The sequence below is a fragment of the Nanorana parkeri genome, unplaced genomic scaffold (assembly GCF_000935625.1).
Source record: "Nanorana parkeri isolate BGI_ZX_2015 unplaced genomic scaffold, ASM93562v1 scaffold414, whole genome shotgun sequence".
NCBI lineage: Eukaryota > Metazoa > Chordata > Amphibia > Anura > Dicroglossidae > Nanorana > Nanorana parkeri.
The window spans coordinates 225797-243863 of NW_017306682.1; the positions used below are offsets into that span (position 1 = coordinate 225797).

General features: G+C 40.8%; 1 protein-coding gene across 1 annotated transcript in view; it reads left to right on the plus strand.

The window, feature by feature from the left end:
* The first annotated feature begins 562 nt into the window (after positions 1-562).
* PPFIBP2 (PPFIA binding protein 2) overlaps positions 563-18067 on the plus strand; it is a 137792-nt gene continuing 120287 nt past the window's right edge. The window contains exons 1-3 of the mRNA XM_018559741.1: positions 563-595; positions 7417-7500; positions 13048-13262. Coding sequence (XP_018415243.1) covers positions 7437-7500; positions 13048-13262 — 279 coding nt within the window. The 5' untranslated portion in view covers positions 563-595; positions 7417-7436. The remainder of the gene's footprint in view (positions 596-7416; positions 7501-13047; positions 13263-18067) is intronic.

Here is an 18067-nt window from a genome sequence, read left to right on the forward strand (position 1 = left end):
TCCTGGCTGAGTTGCTGTTGTTCTCAGTTGCTTCCACTTTGTTATAATACCACTAACAGGTGACCGTGAAATATTTAGTAGCAAGGAAATGTCACGGATGGACTTATTGCACAAGTGACAACCTATTGCACAAGTGACAACCGAGATGGAGTCATCTCATGGCCCAACGAAGTACTGATGGGGTGGTTATAATAATCTGGCCACTCAGTGTATGTGCAATGGGGCAGCAATATTTGATCGTTACATGCTCAAGGTATGTTTTCTGCTTAGTAGTGTTGACAGAGGCTGTGCTTTACTGTTCCTCGGTCTCAATGAAAGTCTAGTGGACAGGTCTGTCAGCTAAAACAATGTACCCTCTACATAGTTTTCGCCTCCTGCTTGGTTGTGTTTGACAATTTTGTGACTTGATGATCTTATCTTACTACAGATCTACCAGACAGTATCTTTCTGACTGAAAGCAATAGACACTCTGCAGTCCCTAATGACGTGAAACATCCACAATGCTCATGGTAGCTAGAAACCGTGTGAATATTGCCTAGGCTCTGGGTGTTGTGGGAAAACTAAGAAGCAGCAATTTTCTATCCACAGTGAAAAAAGGTAATAATTTACTCTAAATAATTTATTTGGTTTTGCTAACACTGCTGATTAATGTTTTAAATGACAGGTTCACTTCATTAGTCGTTTTGTTTTTTAAGTGCTTTAGATATCTGCTGACATTGATCACTAGAGTCTTGATGATGAAATTGATCACCAGATCATTGATGATGGCATTGATCACCAGAGCATTGATGATGGCATTGATGACTATTGCCTTGATGATGGCATAGATCACCAGAGCATTGATGATGGCATTGATGACTATTGCCTTGATGATGGAATTGATCACTAGAGCCTTGCTGATGGCAATGACCACTAGAGCCTTGCTGATGGCAATGACCACTAGAGCCTTGCTGATGGCAATGACCACTAGAGTCTTGCTGATGGCAATGACCACTGGAGTCTTGCTGATGGCAATGACCACTAGAGTCTTGCTGATGGCAATGACCACTGGAGCCTTGCTGATGGCAATGACCACTTGACCACGCTTTCAATGGTATATTAAAGAGACAAAAGGGGAACAAATAAGATACATTTATTGTAATGTGTAACATACACTATTAGAACAACAAAAGAGGACCAGGAAAATTCATCCCCTAAAATTGGTTTGATATTTTATCCCAAATATTATGTGTTCTGATACTCAACATTATTGATAGTTATTTTATATACAATTGATTTTAAGCAATGTATCTTTCAGTTTACAAAAGGTAAGAATGGAAAGTTTATTATAAACAACTCACTTCTGTATTAGTATGCAGAATATATACACAAATTAAGGAGCGCCTAAAAGCTTAGTGGCTTTAAACTGACATAACTGGTAGAACAAGAAGAGGCGCGGGTCTGGTGTCCTGAACGAATGTTGTCTTCTACACCCATTTGTCAGACAGTGATTCATTCTTCAGCCTCTGTCATGCGAGGTATAGTTCATATATAATCATAACTTCATTAGCTGGAGGCCGTGCCCTGATGAAAGCCAGGCTTACTTTGAGGAAGACATTCCTACTGTGGGCTAATGACTTGTGTTGGCACATATGACTGCTCAGCCAAGACCAGCCCATTCGTGAAACTGGTTTGTGGTAATGCTGGCAACCGTTACAGTCATACTACCCTGACGTGGCCTATACTACTACAGACATACCTCCCAACTGTCCAGATTTTCACAAGATTGTCCCAATTTCTCAGTTCAATAATTAATGGAGTTTTTTAAGTGAATGTATAGCCATTGTTTTTGATAGAGTAAGGAAGGGTTAAAGTGGAACTCCAGCCATGTACCCCCACCCAAATCCATCTACTCCCTGAAGACACATCCCCCCCTATTTGTTTTTTGAACTCAAATAAAATACTTACCCTTGTAGTGGGACTACCCCCACGCTGCAAGCGTTAAAGGCTCGTTTTGGTCTAGGGGCTGGAATAAAGCAGATTAAGGTACCTGTTCAGGGCTTCCTCTCTACTGCAAGATCGGTCCTTGCAGCCTTTTCTCCACTGTGCTCCGGCGGTCCCAGAACCGCACATGTCATTATGTCTTATGCAGGTCATTGATTAGATGTGAGGACACTGAAGGACATTCAATAGCAGGAGCAGAGTGGGAGAGAGATGAGTGCTGACCACCGTGGGAGCTGGAATTAGTTGAGTAAAACAGCTTTATTTGAGCCCCCTAGACAGAATGAGCACTTAACCCTTGCAGTGAGGGGGTAGCCCCACTGCAAAGGTCATTTCTTTTATTTACCTGGAGTTCTTCTTTACACCCTGTACATACCTTTTTTTTTATTAACGTCTCCTATCTGGGTCAGTGGCATCACCGGATCTTCATCTTCCTCCAGGGCAGCAGTAGGTGAACATTCTTCCAGGATTGGGCTGGGATGTAGAGGAATGCTCTGCAGTCTGATACATCATACCATGGCTGGGATGAGGAGGAATGCTCTGCAGTCAGATAACATGGCATCCTGGCTGGGATGAGGAGGAACTATCTGCAGTCAGATAACATTGTATCATGGCTGGGATGAGGAGGAATGCTTTGCAGTCAGATAACATTGTACTGTGGCTGGGATGAGGGGGAAGCTCTGCAGTCAGAAAACATGGTACCAAGTCTGGGATGAGGAGGAATGTTCTGCAGATCTCAGAATATAATACAATGTAGCACTGCAGACTCCGTTCTCTGCTCTCCCCCCATATTTTACCTTCTTCGGAGGGGGCTGCATGGAGCTGCTGTTGGGGTGCAGCCTCCCTCCTCCTCCCCTGGCAGGTCCCAGGGCTTTGTGTCAGTGCAGGAGACTCAGGAGGGGAAGATATGCAGGCCGGAGCTGTAAGCAGGTGCCATGAGGTCCCCAGAAGGCTGCCACGAGGTCCCCAGCAAGCACGGGACCTTACTGCAGTCAAATCTATAAAAAAATGTAAAGGGTCGGTAATAGCTTTTATTGTTGGAGCACTTTCACAGGTATGGGTAAGGGCAAGTATCAGCCTTAGTATCGGGCATTTTCATGGGTACGAGTACTGGTATCCGAATCATGGCATCCCAAGCTAGGACCCCTATCAGACACCATGGGACCTGAGGAGTCTGTGCTGGATCAGAGACCAGCACCAGCGCTGGAGGGACTCTAGAAAACTACTAGATGATTGGATCAAGAGGCATCATTTAAGGTAAGTCCTTAAAGCAGCATGGAGGGGGAGGAGATTTTAATGTCACTTTAAGAGTGGCCATTATGTTTGAGCACTGAATAAAGGGTAAGGTATTTGAGCCCTCAAGACGCGTTGGCTTTTCTACATTATCGTTTCTGAACCAATACCAATATTCAAAAGTTGTGGACTCTATACTTAGACTTTTTACTTCTGAATCTTCAAATCTGGGCATCTTGTTTGATGGACGCTATGTTTTTGTCAAGAGCGGCCTTACCAAAGCCAATGGACCTTCAATCTTCTGATTCCAGCGCCTCATTTCTACTTGTTCCATGATTCCCCAAAGAAACAGTGCTAACAATACTTAGGCCAAAAGAAACAGTCCTGACAATACATGGGAGACACGAGAGACCTAGGAAATTGTAAGATGGTTTTAACTCTCTCCAGCATTTACCAAAAAATGAAATATCAGTTTTGGTTGGACTTACCCTTTAATACCAAGGAGATGGCCTGGTAGCCTGATTCACTTTGTGCATCTGATCTGCAAGGAATTAAGCCATACCTATCTATAACCTATTACTGGCATTGCTAACAGCTAATAATGTAAATGTGTTTGGCAATGTCTATTGTTTTCTCTGATGATGAAAATATTCTATTTGTCTTGTGCTGTTAGAAGACAGGTTCACTTGAGGATCTAAAGGCTCTGGAGATGGTATTACTGAGCCAGAAGGCTCTTTCATGTCTGAGATTATCAGAACAATCTAATTTAATAAGCTCTGTTTCTTGCTATGACACCAGCATCATCTGCATTCAGAAATAATTCTGACATTTATAGTTTGTAGTTGTGTTTTACAGGAGATCTTCAGTGAAATAAAAAGGGCTTTTGACATGATTTTTTTTAATGAAGATCCTAAATGAGCATTTGATTTATGTTCTTTGCACTTGTCAATGTGAAACATTATCAGGGTTATTCACAAAAGGGTGAAGGGTGAAGGCCGGAGAAGTGAACAATCTAGGACAACATAGCTGAACTGGAAAGTGAGCGGAATTGGAGAATTTTTCCAAATCAGCTATGTTGGCCTAAATTTGTTCACTTCTCCTGCCTTCTCCAAACTCTTCACCCTTTTGTGAATAACCCTATATATATTAATATTCCATATTTGTCAACAGTCAGCAGAAAGTGCCAAGCTTCATTAGATAGACATCTACCTCCATTGTAGATGTAAGAATTGAAGCTCCACACCAATTAAAATAGTCCAGATACAACCCATTAGGATCAGGGGAGATTCAAGTAGAGTAGCCAGTGCATCTCAAACAAATGTTGAGATGGGAGTAAGGGCCAGTTGACACCATATGCAGTTGTGATGCAGTTTGTGAATGCAGTTTCTGCAATGGTGTGAATAAAGCACAAGAAAGCCCATAGGAAAGCATTGTGATGTATTTTGACTGCACCAGTCAAATAAACGGACTGCATCACAACTGCATATGATGTGAGCTGGCCCTAATTCAGGTTTGTCAACAGCTGGTTTGGCAGACTTAGCTCCATGACACAATAGTGATCCAGCAACAAGATCGGTAGGAGAGCAAAGAAAACCGCCACTGCCCTCTTGCTGGTAAGGGAGATACTACAGTGACAAGCAGTAATATTGTAGAAGAAGGTTGGTGTACTATTAAAGTGATAGGGGGTCAAAAAATAACAAACAAACAAATAACTGTCCATTGGTCTGTTTGCTAAGACATCACTCTGTAGCATAGCTCTCCCCGATTTAACAACTTGGGCTGATTGAATAGCAGGTCCCCCTGTTTGTCGCCATCGTTCCTCCTGCTGACCCAGTAGTCACTGCAGAACACAATAATGACCTTGGAATCATCAGATGGAACCACAGTGGCCAGTGATGGACACACTTTTTCACAATCCCAGAAGTGTGGAATTGGATTAGTGCTGGGAGCTCTGCTGCGGAGCAACGTTTTAGCAAATGGGCCAATGGACAAGTATATGCAAGGGCCTGGGTCGATGGGCAATGGCCTTGTCAGTTTGACATCAGTTTGAGAAGCTTCTGAGATCATTCAGAATTCACAGACAGGTGCATCTGACCTGCAGTTGACCTCCTTCTGACTTGCATTTGACCTGCTTCAATTGGGCTTTGCACACTCAGAGACTTGTAGGGGAGTACAAAACCCCAATAGAAGAGAACAAATGCCCATCAACACAGGTCTTAATGCTGCTTCCTTCTCAGATTAGTGCCTTGGTACCTTTTTTTTTTTTTTACCCCCTGGGTTACTTGAAGCCCATTCATAAAAATACAATGGCTTCACTAGAGAATCTTTAGGTTTTGTGATTAGGTTGCAAATATAGATTTACCAGCAGGAGGTGCTGTACAAGACCTCCGTACCTTCAGAACATTGTGCTTAGGGGTGCCCCTTTGTTCTTACCCCCATGGAAGAGTACTGATTAGTCAGGAGAACCTGTATAGTTTACATGTGCCAGTGATAAATGTAATGGAAAGGAGAGCCTGCTCAAGGGTTCTGCTCATGGATAATTCGGACAAATCTGTTCTACTTACTAGGGGAAGTTTAAGTTTAAAAATATCAGCCCGGGTTTTCCCTTTAAACCTGAAAAGAAATGTCACCTCTGCTCTGGCTCAGCATCAGAGTGCACAGCGTGACATAATCGGGTTATGTATTCATATCACTAGCGCAAAATATGATGTGGACTCGGGATAACATTTTCCGATCAATGGAGAGCTAAACTCCACAAATAGATAATCTGTCAGTTTGGGACATTCTGTTTCTATTTTATTTACGGCTGTGTGAGCACAAGCCTGTAGCGGATTAGCTATAGTGTATTCATCAGCCGTCTCTGAATTGCAGGGACAAACTCTTTTTCTAAAGCTTTGTCCCTTGAATTTTGAGTCCCTAAGAATGCCCAAGGTCCTTATTTTTTGTAGAAAAGGTAGGACCCCTCTGGACCAGTTCATAAATTGGGTTATTAGTCAGTAAGGTACTTGGGACCACTTCAGGGTGATGGTGGTTATAGTAATCTCTAAATCTGGCCATATAGTGCTTGAATTGCAGAGGAATTCTGCTGACTTGGCAATGTGTGGTCCCATTGGCACCCCTTCATCCGACAAAAGTTGATTTTTGAACCAACTTTTGCCAAAGGAGCCTGGCCGAAAATTCTTGGCCAAACAATGCTGCAACATTAGGGCACCATCCGCAAGAACCAGAAAGAGAGAGCTGGCCCCATGATGACATGAATACGCCATGCTGTGTCATTATGGGCCTGGCTGCAAGAACCAAAAAGAAACAGCCTTTCCCTTGATAATGCGATGTGGGGCATGCACGTGTCCTGTTAATTGCACGTAATGCTTCTGGGATGCATGACATAAGTATCCCAGGAGGCTGCTGGCAGATGGGGGCTACAGCACTCTTCCTTAGGTGAAAAATGTGGAAGGACCAGGTATGGGAATCTTAACAAAACTACTTACGAAAAAACAAAAAACAAACAAAAAAATGCAATCCTATTACAGAAGGGGACAACAAGTAATATTTAGGAATGTGGAGACTAAAGGTAAAGGTCCAGATGGCTATATAGAACATTTGTCTTTTGTTTGGATTCTTTGTTATTATTATATTCTTTTGTATTTGATTTGTATTCCTTTTCTTTATTTCTTTATTAACTTGTTTTACTATAAAAATGATCATATATTATCCCTAGGGACATTCTTTTTTTACTAAGAGAACATCCTATTTGCTTTGGAAATCTTCTTCTAATACCTTTAAGACCCTTATAGTTTCTTGGTAAATCCTAATGGCATTCCCCAGCAATAGAAGAGGTGTCATACTCACTTCTCCAGTGGCCTGTGTCTCCTACCTTTCATTTGTATGACTCTTAAGAATTCAACACTTTCGGGAGGGTGGGATGCCTGTATTCCCCGCCACATGCTGTGACTCCATCCTCTTACCCATACATCACTGCTAAGCCCTGTAGTGCAATAGGGAGTCAGCGGAAGAAACCACATAGCATGGTAGGGAACACAAGCATCCAACTCTCCTGATGTGTCCAATGCTGAAGAGTCTTACAGAGCAAATGCAACAAAGGAAGGAGAAAGGGCTGCCAGAGGGGGTGAATATGCCACTTCTTCTTTTGCAGGAGACTTCAGAAAAGAACCAAAACCTGAATGTATTTTTCTTGCTTTGTTAGGAAACCACCAGCAGCCATCATGTCATCTGATGCCAGTCACATGCTTGAGGCGGCCTTAGAGCAAATGGATGACATCATAGCAGGTAGGATTTATAAGGAATTTTATTTTTAAAATTGAAAATTTGCTTCTAACATTCTGAGACTTTTCTACACATTGTTTGTTCCTTGCTGCTTCTTCTCCATTGTTAGTTGGCTGCTTCACTAAAATCAGTGCACTACCTATGTGGCTGACATGTTATCTCAAGAGTTGTTAGGAGAGAAAGAGAAATTGCACTGGGTAACCGAGAGTGCCCTCTATGGGCTAATCTACAAATCTTTATATTTATGTTATAGCAAGTTTGTAAAAATGTTCACATCAGAGTCCTCCCTTCACATCAGAGTTCCACCTTCACATCAGAGGTAGCCCCTTTGATATCAGAAGCCCACCTTCTCATCAGAGTCCCCCCTTCACATCAGAGTTCCCCCTTCACACCAAAGTCCGCCCTTCACATCAGAGTTCCCTCTTCACATCAAAAGGTGCCCCTTTTGATATCAGAAGCCTAACTTCCCATCAGAATCCCCCCTTCACATCAGAGTTCCCCCTTTAAATCAGAGTTCCCCTTTCACATCAGAGTTCCCTCTTCACATCAGTGGTGCCCCTTTTGATATCAGAAGCCCACCTTCCCATTAGAGTCCCCCTTCACATCAGAGTCCCCCCTTCACTTAAGAGGTGCCTCTTTTGATATCAGAAGCCCACCCTCCCATTAGAGCTTCCCCTTCATACCAGAGTCCCCCCTTCACATCAGGAGCCCCCTTCACAACCTTTGTTTGCTCATAGTCAGGAAATGTTACCCAAACCTGTTGATAATGTCTAGATCAGATACATGATATATTTTGACACCCTGTGACCTTTCTTACGGGGAAAGTCAGTTGTCCAAAATGTATTTTCCTGGACCACTGCTATTGTTTCCCTGAGATAAGTCTGGTTGTCTGTTCATTGTATGAACATGAGCATTATGCCAAAACGTTTGTACATGTTTATGTAAAGATTTTTCACATGTCTATTGGCATCTTTAGCTCTGCTCTACAACATTAGCTTAAAGTTAAACCCCCAGTGTACTTTAGTCCGCTTCGGCTTTAGACCTCATTTACTGTGGAATTTTACAGGCTTGCCATGTCTGCCTCGGGTTAATTAATCATGACTGGAAGCTCGTTAAGTGGCACTATGTTTACCACTCATTAACAAAATGATTCCCAAATCAGTAGAGTCCGGTCTGTTCTGGGAAAAAGAAAAAAAGTATTAAAAATTAACCTGTACTTTAGCCACATAACCCTCACTTGCCCTGCTGGAACTAGTTTCCTAAATCAATATTGACACTGGTAGAACAAACAAGTGTTATATCATAACTCAGTACAGTTTACTTCTATCTCTGCCTTGTCTCCAGTGTCATCTCACACGGAAATAAGGAGATGTGAAAGAGAACTGGAAATCCCCTGGTTATATGTCATTCATCCATGTATTAAAGAGGAACTGAAGTCTATTAGGCTAGCCACCCAAGAAGAAAGACAGGGACAGAGACATTAGGACTCAGACAAGGACAGACAGACATGGGTTGGGAAAAACAGAGATAGAAACAGACAGAAACAGGACCAGACCTATATACTGATAAAGAAAGAGACAGACTGACACTAGGGGACACCAAGTTGGTAAGAACAGAGAAAGACAGACAGCTATAAATTGGGCTAATTGTATCTATGTACAACTTTGTTTACTTAGCCATCTACGCATTACATGTAGCAATCTTACCAATGTTCTTCAAAAATGATCATGCCAAAAACTGGAAATGACTTGTTGTAATTGCTTCCTTTATTTGCTTTAATATGGTAGAGGAAAAAAATCTATACAACAGAGTCTTCTGACGGGCCTCACAAATGTTTGTACATACTTTCTCACATTTTCCTTTACAGTAGTTCCTTCAAGTCAACATGTCTAATCAAAATAATTTGAACATTGGTAAGAAACTGAGTGGATGTGACAGGGCTAACAGCGCCCGCAGCCCTGTTCATGCTGCTTGGATAATTCTCCTTTCCCCTGCTTTACTAATAATAAAGGTGTCGGCTTGTCAAGAAATTATCCCTTTACTCGTTAATTGGCACACAGAAAACCTCAATTTCTGCTTTTGTTTCAACTATGTTATTTCAGTAAGCGGACTGCTGGTGTACCGCCGATAAATACAAAACAAATCCATTGGTCACAAGTTAGAGTGCAAAAAGTTCCATACTTTTGCTGATTGAACAGTAAAAAAAAAAATTCGGATTAAAACGCTTCTTATCCAACTTCATGTTTACGTGGCTTCTTCAGAGTCCTTAGCTTAATCAGTTTATTTCCTATACTGCAGTCCCCATTGATAGATTTGTATATTGCGATCATATCCCCTCTTAAGTGCCTCCTTTCCAAGGAGAACAAGTTCAATTGTAGATGTTCTTCAAAACTTTGGTCCTCCATACCCTTATTCATTGTGTTGCCCTTCTCTGAGCTCTCTTTTATTCAAGGACTTTTTTGAGGATTGGTGACTAAAATCGAACTGCATACTCAAGATGAAGCCAAACCAGTGTTTTGTAAAATGGTAGAATTACAGTTTTATTTCTTGAGAAAATACCATTTTTAATACATGATAGTATCTTGCTGGCTTTGCTAACTGGACCCTGCCATTGCATCCATGATAAGAATATTTAAAGCATACCTGGCATGTAACACATTGGAAAGGTGTAGACAGAAGAAAGCCCCAAGCCACTGGTAAAGTCCTGATGGAATTTATTGTTAATAGTATCTTTTAATCTAATAATAATATAGTATCTTTTAAATCAATGGGTTTCAAGAGTTTTAGAGCAGTCTTTCTCAACAGTGTGCCTTCTGGCTTCTTCAGGCGTGCCTCAAGACTTTCACACAGCATGGTGCATGTGGTTCCCCCTTAAAATCCATACCAGACCCCTATCTCGTATAAGGGTCTGGTGTGGGTTTTGAAAGGACCACATGTCATTTTTTTCACATTTTAGACTGGGGTGCCTGGACATTTTGCATATCTTTAAAGGCTGTTGTGACTGTAAAAAGGTTGAGAAACACAGTTCTAGAGGACCCCCTTCGTCTGGGCTTTAAATAGCCATAAAGGATTAAATCAGGACTAAAGGAGAGTAAAATTATTATAGATTCGATTGGCACAGAGGTCTGTTTGTTAGAGAAATAATGACATATTAGAAACCGGGAGGACGCAGCTCACTGGGCACTTCCACTACCTAGAATATCAGTTTGGGTGGACTGGCTCAAAAGTGATATTCAGTTATAGAAGAACAAAGGTGAACCCACTCCTCCACCTTCGTTCTCCATAATGTAAAATCCACCAGGGAGTAGTAGGATCCCCTTATAATACCTGATATACAAACTGAAGTGAGGTGATCTGACCAACAGGGTCCAATAAAAATGAAAAACTGCTGATTTCATTAGATAAGGTGATTTACCTATGCAGCAATTATTGAAAAAAACTGAAGTGTTTATACAGACTGGCTCTTTCATGCAGTAATCATTCATTAGAAGATTTGTTGTATTTAGTTGTAGGCTTGCTTGGTGATATTGCATGTCGTAGCACTGCATCATTAATATTCAGTACATATTTCCAAACACATTTTTTTTGTTATGCAGCCAGTGCTCTGGGGACACCAAGTGGTGAAATTTAAAAATGTTATTTAGGGCAGCTTTTCTCAACCAGGGTCCATGGAACTCTAGGTTTCCTGCAAAGGTCATTAGGGGTTCCTTGAGCTCTGGCTGATTGACCTCCCTATTGATGGTGCCTGTGTTGTTTCGGTGTCAATACCAATTAGCATGAACCCAGTGATATTTTTTGCTATCTGTAAGGGTGTTATTTCGCCCAACACTGTAAGGGTGGCATTCTCCCCACTGACCACTAATGTAGGGGGCCTTTTTTCCGATGACCATTAATGAATTGGCTTTAGCAAGGGTTCTCCGAGAGCAGACCAGAAAATCATTTAAAGGGTTCCACTGGGGTAAATTGGTTGAGAAAGGCTGATGTAGAGCCTTTTTTTTAGTAGATAAGTAATTAGACTTAAATGATGTAGTGAAGTGCATGGATCATTAAAATAGTAACACTTTTAAGTGCAGTCATCAAAGATAATAAACACCCATGGAGACCCAGTTACAAAGATGTTCCCTGAGCCTGAGCATGTTGTCTGTTTGTCCTTAGTGACTGGGTCAACCATGTTTATTTTATTAGCATGTATTAGCTTATTTATGGTGGGTGCTTATCACATTATATAAATCCAGGTCAATTATGTAGATACAAGTTAATTATACACCAACAAGGTCATATATTTGAAGGATACATATATAGGATATAACTCTTGAATTGATGTATGTTGTATTTTGTTGCATGCAGTGCTTTAAGTAGAATTATCATTCAAATGACTCCCCCTGCAAACCCCCAAATCTTATATTAAACCTGACCATACAATAATTGAATTTCAAAATTCGAGCTGTGCGTGGCCCTGGTAGGACCACCTGTCTCAACAATGGTGGGTTATTGAGTCGACTTTGTGAAAAGAGCTGGGTGGAAATTTGTCAGCTGAATAGTGACTGCTGACCATCAGCCGTAATCACTGTTCAATAGCCTGTCAGGGAAGATTTGTCCATCCACACTGTTTAGCATGGATGCAGGAATCTACTCCATGGCCAGCTAAGGTCTCAATCTAATTCTTATACATACTTATCCTTACTCTTTGGAGATCTTTGCTGTGTGACCTCTGGGAGCTGAACAGCTGCCCATGTAGAAGTCTCCTGACCAGGCTTTTCTTTTTTTATGCATGTGCACAAGATTTAAAGGGACAGCCACAATTGGAACCTATTATAGAAGGCCTGAATAGAGATCAATATGCACAGGCAGAAGAAGGACCTGGCTGGACGATTTTTTTTTGTGGTGGCTGTCCCGTTCCCAGTGGGCCATACAGTGAAGATCTTGGAGGAGCAATGATAGGTGAGTATAAGACTTGATGGGTTGCTGGGTGGAGGTCAATTAAAAGATACATTTACTAAAAGTACCGTTTTCGTGGACATGCATTTAAAATCTAACACTTGGCTGCCTAACAGAGATTTATTGCCACAGTTTAATGTGACAAAGCAGTCAGTCAAGAAATATACTTACTATTTAATTCCTAAAAAGCAGCAGAATACTTTCTCACACGTGACAGTGCCTAGGCACCCTTCATTATTTTAGCCAATTAGGACATCATAATAGCATTTGCTGCTCACTCCTGCCTCAGATTCCTGGATTACATTGTTGGTGTTATGCGTGGACAGGGTCTAGGAAAAGCTATCTAGTGATATGGTCCCTTCCTTGCAAACACAAATCACTGTGGCATGAGCGAAGAAGTGTTTCCAGGAATACAAGCAACTGCCGAAAACTTACTGTCAGTACTAAATCGCTCACAAATTACTGGTCTCACACTGTTGGAAAGATAAAGTTGTCTGAGCCTTGCTCCGATTTAAAATAAAACTGACCCCAAACTACCGTACTATGGTTTCACGTAGAAACACACAAAGAAAAAACAACATGTTAATATCCATTTTTTTTTATTGCCAACAGGGACCAAGGCTGTCACTGAATTTGCCAATGGAGTCTTTGAAGGGGGATCACCAATGTCTCTGGAATATTTTGGAACTATAACAATCTTGCATCTAGTAGAGGAGTTAAAAATATCCCTTGAAATGGTAGAAAGTCTGCAGGAACGGGAAGCTCTGAGAAACCAAATACCCAACTCAACAGCATGTTACGTCATGGAGTGGCTGGAGAGTACACTGGTCAGTAGATTACCTAGCCATTTTTACTGTATGTGCTGTGTGATCTATTACATACTTCATACAAACTATGATTCAGGCAACGTTTTCTTAGAGAATCCATAACCCTAAAACACAGGGAAAACTGTTATTTTAACCAAAGGAGCTGTGGGGGAGAATTATCATCTTGACCACTTAGCAAGGCAGTACAGAAGGAACAGAAACTGATTTTCTATAAGCAGTGTTCTTTACCAGCTCACCACTGTTATGGAGAGAAGTCATTTCTTGAGCAAACATCCTGGTGATGCTATAAAAACCAATATTACTGGACCATGCAGAGAACCTTTGACAGGGGAGAATGACCCAATAAAACTTCTTTCTTATTCCCCCTCTGCTGCTCAGAAATAGCACTATGCAAACACAAAACATGGAACTGACAAGTGATCATTGGATTAAAAGAATCACTTAGCACTTTAATAAATAAAAGGATTTGCTGAGATGAGAGTTAAAGAGACCCTGTCACCACCTGGTACTTCTTAAACTAAAGGCAGGCAGGGAATATATATTAGGAGTACTTACAGAAACTCTGTCTGCTGCAGCGATTGCAGCAGCATGTAGAAAACACTACAAGTTGCTGCAGTCAACTGCTCATCATTGGTCAGGACCAGCTTCCTGATAGTGAAAACAGTGGACCATGTCTGAGAAGTATGTGTCAGCACAGCCACATGTAGTCTTTATCAGGAACGCATGTGACAGGGTGACAATGCAAGAGCATGATTTGGAGACAGTTGTCACCCTTTAAAAGGAAATACCTGAACAAGGACCTTTATGGAATTTTATGGATCATCGGGTATTTTTTTTTTTAAATCTACATATTTAAAAAGATCGAAAAAACTTTTCAAAGTACAATAAAATGTTTAAGTACATTTGAGATTTTAGTTATTGCATTTAAATATACTTGAAACCAATGTAAATTTACTTAGGTACATTGCTTGCAAAATACTTACACCAGGCACAGTTTAAGGACAGGCCTCCTGTATCTGCTTCAGGCCCAAAACTTTGTGGAGCATCGCTTTACTTTTTTTTAGCAGTGCCACAGAAAATAAAAAAGCTGTGCTATCCACACTGCATATTCATTACTGAAATGTGTTTGGTCTTGAGGTCTCTTTTAGGCATAGTTTGCAAGATATGATTGAACCAAGTTTACTTGGCCTCTTGGACTATGCGGATGTTGCAGTTCTTCTCACAAAGGGAAATTATTATTTTGGATCACGTTCATAAGAAAATTAAAATATGAACAGACATTTCATAAGTTACACTTGACCTTTATAGCTCAATACTGTTCGATGGATGTCACGGGATACCCTTCTGCAGAGACAAAGAGCATTTAATTAAATAGCAGCTGCGTTCAGTCACAATGACACTTGGATAGACCATGCTTGAAACACTGAGAGGTATCTTAGTTTTTAATAACTTGAGTTCCTGATCAAGGATCTCCGATAGAAATTGCGTATTGCTGAAAGACAAAGCAAGATGGACCTTGTCAGTAGTAGATTTAGAATGTTGCCAGCTGTCTCTGCAGATAAATATATACTGGTTAGGTTTACATCAAGGCCTTAGCAGGTATTTCAAAATTAGTACATAAAAAACTGAGGATTAGCTGCTTTTTGGCCCATTTTTGCCAATAATTGGCATGTAGTATTTTAGTACTAAATTTCTTATTTTTACAGCACAGATATGCTTAAGTGCATACAATTTTGGGGCAAGTAATACTGACATTAGATTAACGGGTATTGTATGGTTGAGGTTTAGGGTTAGTGGTTAAGTTGACAGGTAACGGTTATGTTAAGAGATAGCTGTTAGGTTTGAAGTTAGGGCTAGAGCATGATGTGAGGATTAGGGCCAAGTTTTGGGGTTAGTGGTGTAGGTTAGGATTTGGAGTTGTGGGTTAAAAGTTAGAGGTTAGTGGTTGATTGAGGGTTAATGCAGAGCTCATGGTTAAGGATTAGATTGAGGAGTAGGATCAGGGATCGGGTTGGGTTGGATAAGAGTTAAGGTTTAAGTTGAGGTTTGTGGTAAGGGATTAGGTTAGGTGTTAAGAGTTAATGGTAGGGTTAGGATTTACTTGTGGGTTAAGAGTGAAGGGTAAGAGGTAGGTTAAAGGTTAAAAGTCAACTCGAGGCTTATGGTTAGAGGTATATTGATGTAGGGTCAGGGGTTGGAATTGGTTAGTTTAAGAGATTAAACTGAAGTTTATAGTAAGAATTTAGGTGCAGGCTTAACAGTTAGGTTACAAGTTAAGACTGAGGGCTAGGTTGATGGTAAGGAGGTAATTATAAATAGGGGTTGTGTTAAGAGTTACGGTCAGAGATTGAGTTGGGTTAAGGATTAAATAGAGGTCTATGGTAAGGGATTAGGGCTGTGGGCTAGGTGTTAAATTAAGGTTTATGGTTAGGGGTTATGATAAAGGATACGGATTAGAATCCAATTTAAATTTAGGGGTTAGGTTGAGGGTTACTGGTCATGTTGAGGTTTGGGGTTTAAATTTGCAATAGAAATGCTCTCACACTGAAAGATCAAATTATCTCTATGTGTCAAGGTCATCTGTTTTATTAGTGGTCAAAAAAGTTCACCTATGTACATTTTGTACAAAATTATGCCATCTTCCAAAGCAGTTGTGCCCATTTTAGAAAGCTAGAAAATGGGCAACACCAAAACTGAGACATTTTAATACCAATACCTTAGTCTGCGCAATGTTATACCTCATCTACCTGCTGCCTTTCAGGGGTTTAAAGATCAGGACCAACCTGTCAATATATTAAGAGAAAAAGTAGTGTGTGTAACATATAATGCTATATAACATGACTGCAGCGGAAATTCCTTAGTGTTCCCAGTGCTGTGCTCCTGACTAAGAGGATGGACCTGGAAAGAACAAACCAATTGTCACTGCAGATCACTGAATGTGTGGACCAGTGTGTGCATGCTATGGACTAATATGCAGCAGCCAGCAGACTTTTTCAACCACTAGTGCTGGCCTGCTAAGCTTACACAACTAGCAGCTCATATCATACAAGGCAAAAGCAAAGGTGTGGTGGAAATCCTCTAATGGAGCCTATAAATACTGACAGGGCTTCTATCCTTTCCCTACTCTATTCAAAACTAAAAAAATAACAATTTTCTTGCTAACATTTTTTTCTTTTACTGATTGATCATTTGCAAAATATTTTTTTTTTTTTATCGTTATATGTTAAAGGTACACAACAGTTTAAATAATTTTGCCATGCATTCTACCTCAAACATTGTATGTGTTGTTATAAAAATGACAAACTACAGAATAAAATTTTATCTCTTTACCCACAATAATACTAGTTCCTTTAAAACTATCAACTATCAGGCTAGGTTCATACCTGCACTACACCGTAAAAGAACGGAGCTGTTATAGCCGCGATCGGAAGCACGGGCGGAATCACGGCCGGAAACCGCGCAGTCCACCCAGCGCGATTAGGGTGCCATTAGAAAATAATGGCACCCACAGCGCGATCAGTTCACACTTTGTCGGCTCCTAACCGTGTGCCAATCCGTGCGGAATCGTGCACGATTGCCGCATGGTGAGGTGTCGCCTAGGTGTAAACCTAGCCTCAGTAGTTGTTGCTTGGAACAGGCTTCCAGCAAAGTTAATGAGTCAGTCAACAGTCAATGAATTCAAACATGCTTGGGACAGGCATTCTCTATTCCCAGACAGAAAGGTTTAAAAAAATCTAAAAAACAAACACAAAAACAACCAAAAAAATTAAAATGCAAAGGGAAGACTCGATGGACCACTTGGGCTTTTTCTGCCCTCACTCTTTTATGTTTCTATTACTGCTCAGGGTGTGTAAAAAAAAAAGAAAACAGTTTTGCTTTTGTTATTTTCAATATAAAGAACATAAAGTATATTTTGTAAGACAAAAGTGCCTAAACAAATCCTTGTCCCCCCAAAAATATTTACATTGCATCACCTTGGTTGAATAACTAATGACAAAGTTATTGCCGAATCATTAGGCCCGTTGCTGAAATGTATAAATTCTCCTGGTCCATAGGGGGTATACAGGTGCGGAAGCTGAAGTTGTTAAAGTCATCTGTTTTAGTTCTCTTGGTCTAAATTGGCCACTTTTGAATGTCATATCAGATTCATTGCAGTGTCTCTTATGGCTCACAAAGTGTTTAGCCGGCAGGGAGAAGTTACACAGTCTATGAGAGTTTTTCCAGTTCCTCCTTTGTGTTGTTTGTGGTCAATGTTCAACAGAACATGTAACAAGTAAAGAGGCAGGTGATAGGCTGAAGCTGAGCACATGGACTGTAAGAATGCCACTGTTCCTGGATTCTAAGTAAAAGGACGCTGACTCAGTGCTAGATAGCAGTAAGACATTCTTCTTTACACTTGCCTGGAGGTGACATGTATAGCCGGCAGGAAGTTACTCCAGATAATCTCACCGTTATAACACTTTAAAAGGTAACCATTTTAGTTTTATTTACTATTGGTGACAATGTAATGTGTCAGTGGTTTGCTTTGATCTCTTACTGTCGGTGCCTATTGGTTATTTGGTAGACTGTTTGAAATCATATTGTGCCCCCAAGTAAAAGGGCAATTGGCCCTTGTTGGTTTTCGGAGTGGAGGTTTTGACAAAGATTGCTGCCAAGTGACGGACCAGATGTACCAATGAAAGAGCTTGCTAGAAATAAGTGTACCCCAATGTATACATTTACTAATGTTCTTACTGTGTTAGATTCAGAAGAGTGCCTATGACAGCATGTTACTTCAGTAGCCTTCCACACACAGCTGATCCAAT